Genomic DNA, 14,788 nt, shown 5'->3' with positions numbered 1-14,788 from the left:
GAGGCTTTCTTAAGTCATTGTTCAAGCAGATGGGAAAGATTTCCTCTTGCTTCTTGTTTATATTTTGGTTTTGATAACCCTGTGTTGTGGTAATGAGTTGTGCTGAGTCCACTTTTATGGAAGAATTTAGTCTTAGACCTTGTATTTTGTCACATCTAGTGTACATATCTATATACAAAGCGTAATGCCCAAATGACGTTTCATAGAAATGTTGGATATTTTCCTAAGAATATTGTTTCAATTTATATTCCAATAAGGACTGCTAGAAGTACTTCTGGGTAAATCTGTTAAGAGAGTGAAAGGCTTATGTACTACCACATGTTAAATGCAGTTGTCTGCAAGACCTCTACACAGTATAGAGACATTACTTGAACTATTTTAGGTAGAGACTGACAGGTATATAGAAATTTTGAGAGATTTTTCCTCCTAAATAAAGTACATCTTGAATCTCTGAAATCTGTCCAGCAGGCATCCTTTGTATACTTCCTCTCCTGCCACAGTCTTACCACTTGAACTTACTTTGAATACTGAAAAATGAGTGAGAATGTGTTTGTGTTGGTATATTCAGAAAAAAATCATTTTTTTTTTTTTATTCCCCCCCCCGATGGTAGAGTCAAGTTTCAGTAAGTGGTGAGCAGGAAGGAAGGATCAACCAAAGTCAAATACCTTAATTTTTCAGTGTGTGCTCAGGAAGGATGCTTTTATTCGGCATGGACCGTATTCCTCATGTACTGCTACTAATTTCTGGTTATACAAGAGTGAATCTGGTTTGCTGAATTCTAGTGTATGTGCGTGTCTAAGTTTTCTTGTTCCTCTCTTCATAATGTGTATTGTTAATTTATTATTGTAAACATTCCATTTGGAGCTCTAAATCAATAACTTACTGCTGAAGACTTCAGTACGAAGACAATGTCTTTACTTACTGTTGTTTTAATGTAATTTCAGGAAATCAAAAAATTCATCAAAGGTGTTTCTGAGAAGATAAAAAAAACTAGGGACAAGTATGGCATTAATGACAATGGCACAACAGAGGTAAATAGCTTAAGGAGGTAATTATGTAGTTCTTTGCAGTCTTTGAAAGCTACTGCTTTTTTAACTGTTCTCTTTTCAGCCACGAGTTTTGTATCAGTTGGATAGGATTACTCCAACACAACTAGAGAAGTTTCTGGAGACTTGTAGAGACAAATACATGAGGTAAGTGTTTAGCCTGTTATTTTCTCTATTTATTCCCCCCCAATTTAGTGTTTGTTCTCTTTCTTTGCAATCTAGGAGTATATTTTGCTATTTTTACTGTACGAAGGTTGGTTCTGCTGCGAATGAAGTACAGATATAGAATAAGAAACAGTTTGACCCAGTGACATAAAAAAAAAAAGGCATTTGCCATCTTCAGGTGGGCTTGTTAAGGCAGAATTGAGTCGTTCTGTTTTGAATCATAATCAGATTCTTTCATTAGAAGACTGCAATTTTTTTGGTTCCCTTTTATATTTTAGAAGAAATCTTTTATATTTCATTTTATATTTCCTGACAATGCAAAGCTATCTGCTTGGTTTTAGGCACCTTTCTTCTGAAACAGTAGTGAACACAGTTTTCTTCTGTAGCTATTTACTATTTATATCCACACACTGTTTTGACAGCAGAGTTTGGTAAAAGCCAGAAGTGATAGGATTCAGAGCGAGGTGAAAGAGGGTATTGTTCAAACACTTTTTTTTACACCCACTGGCACACATGTTCCCTTCCTTCCCCTCTTGCAGGAGACTGTTCTAAACCTCTAAAGAATTCATGCAAAATAATGTCTCAATAGATCAGTTTTAAATCTATATGAATCTTGATAGTTAATCTACACAGTTTGTGAAGAGTTGTGTCACACTTCATGCTGACATTCTTGAATCTGCTGTGCACTTGTAGGAGCTTGTTGTGTGGATATTTTAATCTCTTTATCCATCGAGAGTTCTTTCATTTCTTTAGACTACTTGGATTTCATAATTGGCATGAAGCCATTTGTGACATCTGCTTTGTGGCTTCATGCTCACTTGCATTAATTGTTTACTAATATTTTTTCTTTTTCTAGAAAATTCATGTCTATATTAAATTCTTAACAAAACTACTTTAACGCAATTACCAGGTTTTTTGCTTTCAGTTACTAGGATTACTTGCTTAGGTTTGTCTTAAATGTTCTTAAACATTAATTGCCTATTTTACTGTAGTGAATTGCTTTAGCATACTATATTATGCTGATCTGATAGCTGTAAGATGGTACCCTTGGAAAGGATCTAATTGCTGTGACGTTTTTGTTGTAACAGTGAGAACAATAACCTCTACTTAAATAATTTTTTTGCAGTCACCCAGAATTAATTCCTTTAGATGTTACGTGCTAAATCACTACCAGAGAGCAATTTTACTTGGTAGGACTTCATCAAGGAAAATGCAAGAAGCTGCTTTAAGCTAGAATAATTTAGGAAGTGGTATTGTGCCTTAAGTTCAGAGGTTATGTTTGCTCTAGAAGAGCAGATCACATTGCACTCTGTGCAAGCTTAAGAATGCTAACTGTAGGATCTGAACAAAATTGTAGGAGAGAATGTAAACCACCCCTCACGTCTCATTTTGAGATCACATATTATAATGTAGTGGTCTTTGAGTTTTGTCTTGTAAGGACAACTAGTTCTTTGAGGACATGAATTTTAGAAAAAGACAAATGTGGGACTGAGCCTATTACATGCATAACTTGAAGGGAAAGTAGGTCATCAGTATAGGGCTTTTGAATAAGATGAAAACAAGAAGGCATTAATATCCGGATTTTGCTCTGATTAAAAAGCAGTCTGCATAATAATTTCTTAAAGAAGGCTTAATGAAGGTCTCTTGTGCTTAAACATGTAAAGGGGAGTTATGGAGATGTTTGCATATGGGATTTCCCTGAATGGAGAATCCTGAATTGAATGCTTGATGCTTAGGAGGAAGAGGACAAGCATTTTGTTTCTATTATGGATGTTATACTGGATCTGTGTAATACCTATGTGACAGGGTATCTGCTTGCCTTGCATGAGATCAGTCTTGAGTATTGGTGAACTCTTACCCTCTCTCCCAGATGTTTACTTAAAAAAAAAAAAAAAAAAAAAAAAAAAAAACCCAAAAAAACCAAACAAACAAAAAACAAAACTTCTCATATATTTAACATAATAGTTTCTGTCTTTGCTTGCTTAGGATTTTATACCTTATTGAGCTCTCTGTCTCTTTCCGTATTTTCTAATAAGAGAATTTTTTCATCAGGGCACAGATGGAGCCTGGTTCTGCAGTAGGAGCTCTTTGTGCACAGAGTATTGGTGAGCCTGGCACACAGATGACTCTGAAGACTTTCCATTTTGCTGGTGTTGCTTCAATGAACATTACTTTGGGTGTCCCAAGAATCAAAGAAATCATTAATGCTTCCAAGGCTATTAGGTACTAATATCGTTTTGGTTTGCGTTTTTTTTTATGTCTTTGCCTAAGTGAAACCGTATGGAGAGAAATGATAGCATTTTCCAGTTCCCAGTAACGTATTAGACAACACTGAATGCATGGAAATGTAATGTCTGTCCACCTAAGTGATACTTAAGGCCAGAAAAGAGACAAGTTATATTTTTCTGAAACTTAAATGAGATAAAATGGTTATTTATTAAGTTTAATATTCCATTAGGTGTGTCTTATATATTATGAAACTTTCTGGTGTTTAGCAGTAGTTGAAGTATACCCTAACCATTCTATGAGTCTATTCCTAAGCATCCATGAAGCTATACTTACATAATACTAGAATAGTATACATAATGAAAATAGTCACTAGTTGTTGTGTTATAATCTCATGCATGTTTGCTTGCTTTTAGCAGCCTGAAACACATGTTCAATATATTTTCTTAAATGTACCTGAGGAAGCTGAAGGTCTCTTTATCTTACTAAATACTGCTCTAGATAAGAGATATGTTCCATAGGGCAGGCTGTAGTTCAAATCGCTGTCTGTAGTCTAGTTGAGCCATTTCCTAACGGTTTGTTTTGCGTATATGTGGTTATTCTTTGTAGCACCCCTATTATAACAGCACAGTTGGACAAAGATGATGATCCTGATTTTGCCCGTCTAGTTAAAGGAAGAATTGAGAAAACTTTATTAGGAGAGGTAGGAAAAATTGTATTATTGCTAATGCTTTAAACGTAAAGATTAGCCAATTCCTATGGGGCATTTTAATAACTTTCACACATTAACTATTTCATGCTTATCTCTTAAAGATTTCAGAATATATTGAGGAAGTGTTTCTTCCAGATGATTGTTTCATCCTTGTGAAGCTGTCTTTAGAGCGCATTAGACTACTGAGATTAGAGGTGAGTTGTTCAGTTCTTATGCAGAATGTTACTTGGGTAGGTTCCAAAGGGTCTCTTAATCCTGTCTCAGAAACACTAATCAGACCAGTGGAAGTTAAAAAACAAAGTGACAGAGGATGTCCTGTGGCTATATTATATCTGGATCTTTTCCCCCCGTTTTTCATTGTCAAGTGGATAATTTTTCTTTTATTTGGAAACAAGAGAACATACATTCTTTTATTGGTGTCTTGCTAAATACAAGGATGCCACTTCTGTCCACTAGTTAACGTATGGGCTGGTACCATCACCAATTTATAAGAGTAACAATTTTTGCTTATTTTTCTACCTTTTCTTTTTTCTGTTGAAAGACCGTTGCATCAATGTGAGCAGATTTGTATATGTGAAGAGAGCTACCCTGATGTTTGCTGGCCTACTTTTTCCACAGGTGAATGCAGAGACTGTGCGCTACTCTATCTGCATATCTAAACTCAGAGTAAAGCCTGGGGATGTTGCTGTCCATGGAGAAGCAGTTGTATGTGTGACCCCTCGTGAAAATAGCAAGAGTTCAATGTATTATGTATTACAGTCCCTGAAGGAAGAACTACCAAAGGTAAAAACAGAGGCTGTCTCATCCTTCTGTGGGAGGTAATCAGTAATAATTTGGGGTTCTATGGTGGGAAGACTAAATTAATTCTTGTTAGTATTGACAGTGAAATAGGCTGAGCCTGTAACTCTTAGATCACGATGCTACTACTTTTCAGATGAAGCCCCTGTTACTAATCTTAATAAATCAAATTTAAGCCTTGATACTTTCCTTACAATGTTTACTGCAGCATTCCAAACGCAACAGTTTTATGAAATAGTTATATATTCTTCCAGCTGCATGTGGAATTGACAACACATGACAGTATCTGGCATTTTTGCAGCACTATCTGAGAAGACTGTCTACTTTAGGTTTTAAAAATAGTGATAAGCGAATCTCTATTATTGGCAGGATGCCCTTTCATTTGTGTGGATCTATCACCATTCAGAGACCCAGGTCTGAGTGTGAGGTGATCTGGCATAAAATATAAAATATAGGCAGTAAGTAAGGTTTATGGTACAGTGTGAATGTCACATTTGGACTAGTATATTTACGAGCAGAAAATCTTATTTCATATATATTTTAATTAAGCATTTATTCCAAAGACTGGAGATTCTAAGTAGGTGTGAATGCTGATAAGGGTTACCCTTTTAATACTGCATTACTGTACACACCAAAGTTACTAGCGTTTTTTTGTTTTGTCAAGGTTGTAGTGCAAGGCATACCAGAGGTTTCCCGAGCTGTCATTCATATTGATGAACAAAGTGGAAAGGAAAAATATAAACTTCTAGTTGAAGGTGATAATCTGCGGGCTGTTATGGCTACTCATGGAGTGAAAGGAACAAAAACGTCTTCTAACAACACTTATGAGGTAATGTTTAAATGGGTTCTGTGGTGGTTTTTTTCCCCCATAGCATCTTTATTGCAAGTGCTTGTTTGTGCTCAGATGCAGCAGTTGATATCTAATCAAGCCTGATTTCACTAATAGTTGTCAGAATGCATTAACACAAAAGAATAGTTTGACTTGCAGCACTATTCACTTGAAAAAAGCTTTTTCTATGAATATTTTTAAAACAGAGAAATGCAAAAGGGTAGTAATGGAAATGGAGTATTAATCTGACATCAAATGGGATTTGTTCCAGGAATATACTTGCTCTGAGCATTTGGTTCATTAATCTAACATAATCTTTTGTGTAGGTAGAGAAGACACTAGGAATTGAAGCTGCTCGGACAACCATTATCAATGAGATTCAGTATACAATGGTGAACCATGGTATGAGCATTGACAGGAGACATGTTATGTTGCTGTCTGATCTAATGACTTACAAGGTTTGTTCTGTGTTTTTTCTATATGTTACATGTCCTGTTTATACAGACTAATTTCACCATGTTTGAGAAGGATAGGTGAGCTAGGGACATGGAAATCAGTTTTAAGTTTAAAGAACTGTAAGTTACACTGACCAAATAATGCTGTTTGCGTATCAAACAAAATGCTTAATTAATATAGTTCTTGGGGGTGGAGGGGAGAAGGCCTATTTTGACTGAAAAAAGTTGATATAATGAGTAGGGAATCAGAATTTTGATTTTGATATATGAATGCTAAAAATTGTGGTATGAAAATCAACTGTTTGGGTAACCACGCATGCAATTTAAGGCTTGCTGTGCCGAAAACCACATGGAGTGTGGTTCATAGCAGCTGTGCTGTATGTAAGAGTCAAAGGATACAGAAATTAGAAATAGAATCAGATTACATATAGAGTATGAACAGTCTTCCAGAAGTTGTTAGTAGAAAATCATATCTGTTCTTTATCAATTTACTTTCTTTCTTTCACATTCATTATGTTTTTTAGATTTGATTGCACTTAGTGAAGTAAGATTTTCCACTTTGCCTGCCAGAGTGCAAGGCTTTAATTTGGGTAAAATGGATGAGGGAGTTCTGACTTCACCCCAGACTGTAGGGCTTTGTTGTACTGAGTTGCAGCAATCCCGAGGGCTGGCCATGTAGAGCTGTGACACAATAGTGGAAAAGGGCATCAGTGTGCAGTGTTTTACACTTGTTGTGCTCCTAGCATGTATTCTTTTGTCTGTCCTTCTGAGTTGTGCTTCTGTGCACAGTCTGTTATAATCAGAGGCAGAAATAGTTTAAAAAGCTAATTAGTTTTTTGTTTGGGTTTTTTTTTGGGGGGGGGGTGGTTTGTTTTTTTGGTTTGTATGTTTTGTTCTGTTTTTTTTCTTTTTTTGAGAGTGGAAAAATGAAGATTTAACATCTACTGTAATCTCCTGGCAGCTTAAGTCAGACATATCAGTAGATAATAGGCAGTAGCTTCAGCGTAATGCTTTCAGACCCCACTAAAGTTTTTAGCTCAGCAACTACTTAAGAATTGTGTGGGGGTTTTTTTCTCCATATGTTGTGTTTCTTTCAATCTTTCCAATATTCTTGCTTTTGAAAAAATATGAATCTATTAACCATGTATAACAGCTTCTGTTGTGTGTGAATAATCATTTATGTTTTATCTAAATATTTATTATTACCAAACTAACTTCAGGATGTTTAACTGTGAAGCAGCATATTATGACAAAGCTATGTTGTAGATAGTAACCTTTTACTTACTACTAGTTTCTTGTGTTAGAATAAAAGCTACATTTCTGTTGTTCACTTGATTTGCTGCTTCAGCAAACAACTAACTTCCAGCTACTGTTGTGATTGATAGTCTTCCTTTGGGTTTTTTCATCAATTAAGGGTGAAGTGCTGGGTATTACTAGGTTTGGACTGGCAAAAATGAAGGAAAGTGTGTTGATGCTGGCTTCTTTTGAGAAGACTGCAGACCATCTGTTTGATGCTGCCTACTTTGGACAGAAGGACTCTGTTTGTGGTAGGTATTGTAAATTCTGTTGCAGTTTGTGATCCCTACCTAGCACTTTTAAAGATCTTCAAAGCATTGAAATTTTGTCATTTTTAAGCATTCTGTTCAGTTTACAGGTCAAAAACTTCTTGATCCTGGAAGTTTGGTGGATGTTTCTCTACTTCTAAATCAGAGATCTTGATTATCAATTGGACATTTGTTGTATGTTTCTTAAAGTAGATTTTTAGTAAGTTGGTTTTACTTCTCACCACATAGGTCACTGAAATACCAGGGAATGTGTCCCACTATCAGTAATTCTGGGGCATGATTTTCAGCTGAGAAGTTTGTGTATCTTCCAACACCTATAGCTGATTAAGGAATTTAGTACCCCATTCAGTGTTCAGGTTTCATTTTCATTCCTACTAAGAAGGAGGAATGTTACCCTTTCAGCTAGTGTAGGTGGTGTACTGTGCGCAGTGGTTGCCTATGTAGTTTGTCAGTTGTACCTAGAAATTAACAGGCAAAATTCTTGACTTCTTCAGTTGGTTCTAATCTAAATAGATCAAAATTGGTTTTGAATTTTTTGGTTTTGTTTAATTAGAAGCTTTGTTTCAGTACTCCATTCATTAACATAACAGCGAAGATCCCTGTTAGGAGAAGTTTCTTTTTAAATGTATCTGTTCTTCAGTTTTAAAGTGAAGTTCATTAACATCCAGTGAATTATCTTCTCACTGAAGTCATGTAAGAATCTGATAAGAGTTTAAAAGTACATGCATACATGCTTACAGTGCATGCATGCACATGTATGTATGGCCAAACTGAAAATTCAAATAATGGGTTTTGACATTCTGTTTGTCTCTTAATTTTGCATTTCTGCCATGTACTCTAAAAAAAGAAAAATTATTTCAATTCCAAATATTAAACACTTTTGCCCCCATTCCTCCCACATTTCATTCTCCTTTAAGATACCTACATTTTGGAATGATTTTGTAAAAAGTCTCTATCTAGTAGGTTAAGCAGAGAAAAGAAGTCGAGCAGGTTTCACCCTGTTCTTCATCTCTTTATGTAATACCTACCATCCTGGAGCTGTAACTGCTCATTTAGAGTTTCTGGGTGCTAATGAAACATAAAAATATGAATGCATTATGCTAAGGTTTACTAGTTTGTATGTATTTCTAGGTGGTTTTAGAAAGTGTAGTCAATTTCAAACTGTGCTTTGTGGACCATATATTTACTGAATTGCTGGAATCTGTTAGAAACGTTTGTATTACCGGCTTGTATTTTAAGAACTCTGCCACTTTCTGGCTGTCCAGCATTCCACATGAGTGGGATTTCCTTTTTTTTTTTTTTTTTATATTTTATGTTTTTTATTATTATTTGTTCATGATTAAAGATCCTATGAGAGACAGTAAGGAAAAGAAAATGTTTTCTCAAAGTCCCCTCTGAGCTGGTAAAATCTGTTTTGAATAATGTGGAAAGCAAAGATCTTTTTTTGTTGCCTTCTATATAAATGTTTTTGTTCAAATGAGGAAATGGAATGGACAACACAGAAAATCATTGTCTGTCTTCCAAAATTGAAGAGATGATACTGGCTTACTTGTATGAAAAAGTGCTGTGCAGCTGCCTGGCCTGGCCATCACTAGTTATCTCTTTGAATTGCTATAAAAAGTCTTTTGGACACTCACGGCTTTGCATCTCCAGAGCAGGAAAAAATTATAAACGTTGCCAAGAAAGATGAGTATGTACCCAAAATCAACTACTATAGGTGCTGAACTGAATGGCATCTCAGATCAGTGTGTCTCCTGAATGTGTGGGTGTAGTTTTAGACCATGTGGCCTTTGAATCCCTTTTGTCTTGAAAGATGCATTCCCCCACCAGGAGAGAATGCGGAACAGCTGATTCCTGCTTTACCTACATTAAGGCAAGCATTTTCTGTTGAGAATTGCTGATGCCACCTTTCAGTGGGTAGAGTGGATTGAAACTAGAGAAGTATATCCAGTTCTGGCAGCATCCACTGGATGTTGGAAGCAGGATCTGCAGGAAGTGCTACTGTCTGCAAGCCACTGCTTAGAGATACAGTCAGTTTACTTTTCTGTCCCCCCTCCAAAGAGCAGCCGACAGCACTCTTATTCAAACTTAAGAGTGGTAACTGAGAGCTACAGATCACTGCTGTGATGTTCACTTATGAGCAGGTCTGGAAGGGAAGTGTCAAAAATTCTGCAATAAGAGCAGTATGACTGGCTTCATCTCTACGTAGCTTCTTCCAGCTGAAAGTGTGAGCAGCAGTTCATAGCTGTCAGCCAGATGCTTAAATCTGCAATAGATTACAACTGATAGTGTTACAAGACTATGCACTGGAGGAGGCGTGGATGGTCGTTAGAGCGGAGTGTACTGTTGTGGCAGTTCTGCCATCAATTACATCGTTATCTTCACCCGTCTGATATGATTGTCCTTGGTCTCTACTATACGTTAGTCTCAGCAGATATATAACATATACTTGGTAGTTAGTGGCATGTTCTGTTTGAATGTTTCCTGCTATATGTGACTGCTGTCAGATGCTGCAATCTACCACTTTGCCCATGAGGCAAAAGGGAGGTGGGGAGGAAGGCTTCTGGTTGTACACATGGAATTATTGTAAGGGGAGAAGGATACCCAAAACTAAATAGTTTCCATGGTTCAGTGATTGGCTCAGGTTGAAAAGTTCTTGTGCAAAACGAGTGAAGTTTTATCCTGCTAGGTGTTATAAAGGTATTTCTTTTATCCATTGTAACCTGCGTGCTATAGGGGTTGCACAAAGTAGTGGGCCAAAATATATGTTAACTTCTAAGAATTCTATTTTGCACAAGGTTTTTAAGTGCATAGTGTTGGTAAATATGTACTAGAAATGCAGCAGTGGTCTAAGAGCAAAAATACAGAATCTTCATTCATTTAAATATTTAAACATTTAAATAACATTTAAATAACCAATGAATCTCAGCAGGATTTTAAGCAAATTTATTTTTATCATTTGTGTGATCAAATGTACAGCTACTTATTGTTACTTTCTTAAACATTTGTGTGAAAGACAAATGTTCTTGTACTCCCGAGAATGTGTAGCAGTGTCATTTGGATTGTAACAGCATGCTGAGGAAAAAAACCAGTGGTATCTGGTAGCTTTTTTTTAATGTGGAACGTTCTTTAGAAAAGTTGTATACATCACTAGATCTGGAATATTAATGTGTCAGCATGTTGCTGTGAAAATGGTACAGCTATGAGAAATAGCTGGGACAGACTAAATGTTTAATTCAAAACAAGCACGTTAATAATCATGAAAATACAAAAAGCAGTATAGGTAAAGCAGGCGTATGCCTCTGTCACTGGGAAGGTGCAGGGCTTTCAAGGGCACTTGGCCAGATGTGACTGATTCTGTGATTCTTAGCACTGGGTCAGAGAATGAGCATGAAGTAACTTTGCCTTGCATATTCTGCTGTTTGCACTGAGTGGAACGTTGTCTTCTCCAAAAACAAACCTTCTGAAGCTCTTTCATTGCTAGAGCAGGTGTTTAGTTTACGTTGAATTTTTCCTGTCAAGAATTTAAATAACATACTCTTCTGATGACCATAACATTTAACTTTATCTGGTGAAGAGCCCTTGGTCTTTACATGTGAGGTTTAATGAGATTTAATAGGCAAGGCATAGAGAACAGGCAAATGAAAATAGTTTTGTAAATCCCTGACCTTTGGATGTTCAAAATGTGTGTTGTTTTTTCCTAGGTGTTTCTGAGTGCATCATCATGGGAATTCCAATGAATATTGGAACGGGACTTTTTAAGCTGTTGCACAAAGCAGACAAGGAATCAACCCCTGCCAGGAGGCCACTGATATTTGATAACAGTGATTTTCATATTCCCATTGTTACATAGCACTTGGACATAATAGAAGATAGCAAAACAAGAAATAGTCAGAAAACATAAATTAAGAAATGTGTATTATCAGTTCTGTGTGTCTCTAACTGTGAATTGGTAAGTGAAACACTCTCAAAAGAACAGCCCAGTTTACCACTTGTTAGTACAGACCCTGAAAGGTGAAGCTTCTGTGCACCAGAGAGTGGAAATAAATTTAAAGTGGATTTCGACTGATGAAATTCTTTCATGTGCTAGAATTAGATCTTTGTGTTAATGTTAATGGGTGGAAATTGGTTTTGACTCAGTATTAGATATGTGTATTCAGAGTTGGTTAAAAAAAAAACCCAAACAACCAAAAATGAAATAGCAAGACTGTTGAGTGAGCTTGCACAGAGTGCAGTGTGGAAATGGCCTGTAACAGGAGCTGCAGAGGTCAATCTGAGGCTGTTAGAAACTTCAGAAAGCTGAACTGAGAGTCTGATTAATTCATACTGAGTTAAACTTCAGGAGTGAGGTTGAAAGTGTTGGAAATACTTGTTCTCTGATTGTGTTTTTGGGGTTTTTTAATTGTTTTTTCTTTTATCCCAAGTTTTTATCCAGTAAATGGTCTTCTTCCCCAGAAATTCTGCTTTGAGACCTACCTGCAAGAAGCTGCAGATTGTAAAGCTGCTACTAAACTCTGAGAAGACTGTTACAAGAACATTGCAAATAATAAATAGCTTTTCATATTATAGCAGCTGTTAAACTGCTGGAATCTGTCATTTACAGCAGTCAGTTTTGGGAGAGTTTTACAATTAAGCGGGATCAGCTGAACAACAAGGTTTTACTTTAATATATAAAGTAGAAATAGAAAGAGAAGCTGTTTGCATACAGTGCCATGAAATAATTTCAAATTATTTTAATCTGTAGCCTACTAGAGCAGTTTTCAGAATAAATACAGATCTTAAATTATTTCAATATAGTGTGTTTAAATATACTGTGGTGCTGTAGAGGGAAAGTATCTTAGTGTTTTCTTCTCAGCACTATTTAGATATTTAGTGTGTTCATAACATAGGTCAAGGTTAGAGAGAAACAAAACACAGAGAGTGAAAAGCTGAAGTAGTGCACTCAGGTAGTAAAAGCAGGCTGCTGAGTACTCTAGCATGTGAAAATGAACAAGTTTGTGCTGCCATTTGTCTTTATGTAGCAACCAAAAGAAAAGTGCAAGGCTACATTCAGAGAATGTAATCTGTTCTTTTAAGTCTTAAGGTGCCACTGTGTTTATTTTCTAACTCTTCCTTCATGCACAGAAGATCTAATGTGAAGTTCAGCATAGCTATTCTCAAATTATTTCGTATTTTCAATGAGATGTTAAGATATCCTTCTGCCTAGATTTTGGCAGGGTAATGACTGAGAATGTAATGCATTTAGCATCTGCTCTAAAAGCCATAGATATTTTGTTATCTCCTTTTTAACAATAGAAATTTCAGCATATATTGATTTTTAATTTTTTTTTTTTTTTTTGGTGATCTCAGTGAGATTGCCATTTACTGATTTGTCTGTATAGAGGTCTAGCTCTTCTGAAATGGGTTGAGTTTGTACTGAAATGAGTAACCACCTCTTTTTTCCTTTTTTTTTTTTTTTTTTTTTTAAATACAGTGAAGCTATTTAAATGGTGGGTTTACTCTCTTGTATGTGCTAAAAGTATTCAGTAAATTACATCTGTTATCAGTATCTTGAATATGACAATAAAAAGAGGCAAAGATAAAAAAATGTAAACCTTGTGTTTGTTTACTGATGCATTATACTTGCACATAATTAACATATGGATGACCTAACCTTTGTTTCCTCATTTGCTTGGTTAGTAAGACGGTTGAGAGTTATTGAGAATTAAGTCTCAGGTATTTGCAACTTAAATGATATGTAATATAAAAACTTCCTTGCTTAAAGTAAATATAAACACATCTTGCCCTCTGAGCAGGCTATGTGCTTTGTAAGTATTTCAGCCAAAAATAGATTGTTTACAAGAGCACTCTAAATTAGTAATTATTGTTTGGGCTTTCTGTACAGTCAGTAAACAAATTAGCTGTTGGATTTCACTCATAAGCTGCTTGTTTTAAGGGTCAGTTTTAATGGTCAAAGAAGTGGCACTTAGGGATATTTCTTAAAATATTTATTAATTTTCTTAGCTTTAGTGCAGGTTTCATGTCTAAAAAACCAATACTATTTTTCATATTTTCCTCTATTAATGTGCCGATTGAAATTAACTATTGTTACATGTGAATTTTGAAGAAATAATTTCGTTTCTGAAAAATCACTAGTGAACAGAATATCCCAGACAGCCAACATGTCTTTGTGTGGAAGAGCATCACAGATTCATTTACGATGTCTCAGAATTGTTTGTGGACTTACTACAGTAAAAACACTTGCGAAGTTCATGTTAAAATCTCTAGCCCTTAGGTTATGGGAACAATTAGGTACTACCATTCTAATTTGATCACTAGATGCCCTTAAAATTGTAAACATCCAGCTCCTGTAGAGCACAGGCACTGAACTTGGAATAGTCGGCTTGCTGAAGAATCTCAAGTATGGACTAACAGCCTAGGCCATGAATGGTGCAGCAGGCAGGCAGCAAGACCAGCTGCAAGTGGGTGCCTCAGATGGGAACCCTGGTTCAGACTGCTGCTGGTGGCATGTGTTAAAGTAAGCAAGAACTGGCTGCCAAAATTCATTGTTAGTTGTGAATATCTGTATCCTGCTATCTAATTTTCTCCATATTTTTCATCTGTTTTAAAACAAATGTGAACTCCGTAATTGTCAGGCTTTGAAACTCCTCGATGGGTCATTATGTATAAACTCATCCTGGATTTATTTTTCTTTTTTCCTCCATGAGGTCTACTGAAAATATTACATTGCTGTGTGACTTGTACTAAAACAGTTTTCTGCCTTAATCTCAGGTAAATGGCAAAGCAGATAAATTGTTCATTCTATTCTTTCAAGATTAGTAGTTCTGGATTTTTGTGTAGTGGGTCAAAAAACCTGCTTCCATCTCTACATTTCCCTTCTGTCTAACAACAGGAGTGGCTAAATAATTACTTCTAAAAATACTTTAGTAGATCCTGGGAGATGGGGGGAGCTTCTGTATGTCTCTCTTTGCCCTAAAAACAAACGAAAACC

The 14,788-nt window shown here is 36.0% G+C and overlaps 1 protein-coding gene across 3 annotated transcripts in view; it reads left to right on the top strand.

The window, feature by feature from the left end:
* Window positions 1-13,384, top strand: part of POLR3A (RNA polymerase III subunit A) — a 38,083-nt gene extending 24,699 nt beyond the window's left edge. For 2 of the 3 annotated variants that reach the window (XM_030487152.1, XM_030487151.1), the window contains 10 exons: window positions 946-1,032; window positions 1,112-1,194; window positions 3,265-3,435; window positions 4,048-4,141; window positions 4,252-4,344; window positions 4,769-4,933; window positions 5,613-5,777; window positions 6,104-6,235; window positions 7,647-7,779; window positions 11,502-13,384. In XM_030487152.1, the coding sequence (XP_030343012.1) occupies window positions 946-1,032; window positions 1,112-1,194; window positions 3,265-3,435; window positions 4,048-4,141; window positions 4,252-4,344; window positions 4,769-4,933; window positions 5,613-5,777; window positions 6,104-6,235; window positions 7,647-7,779; window positions 11,502-11,650 (1,272 nt within the window). In that variant the 3' untranslated portion in view covers window positions 11,651-13,384. Of the gene's footprint in view, window positions 1-945; window positions 1,033-1,111; window positions 1,195-3,264; window positions 3,436-4,047; window positions 4,142-4,251; window positions 4,345-4,768; window positions 4,934-5,612; window positions 5,778-6,103; window positions 6,236-7,646; window positions 7,780-11,501 lie in introns of those variants that run through there. The other variant, XM_030487153.1, reaches the window with a different exon arrangement.
* The last annotated feature ends 1,404 nt before the right edge of the window (window positions 13,385-14,788 follow it).

This window comes from Strigops habroptila, chromosome 5 (assembly GCF_004027225.2).
Source record: "Strigops habroptila isolate Jane chromosome 5, bStrHab1.2.pri, whole genome shotgun sequence".
NCBI classification, from domain to species: Eukaryota; Metazoa; Chordata; class Aves; order Psittaciformes; family Psittacidae; genus Strigops; species Strigops habroptila.
Note: the sequence above shows the minus strand (reverse complement) of the source record. Positions and strands in the feature narration are given on the sequence as shown.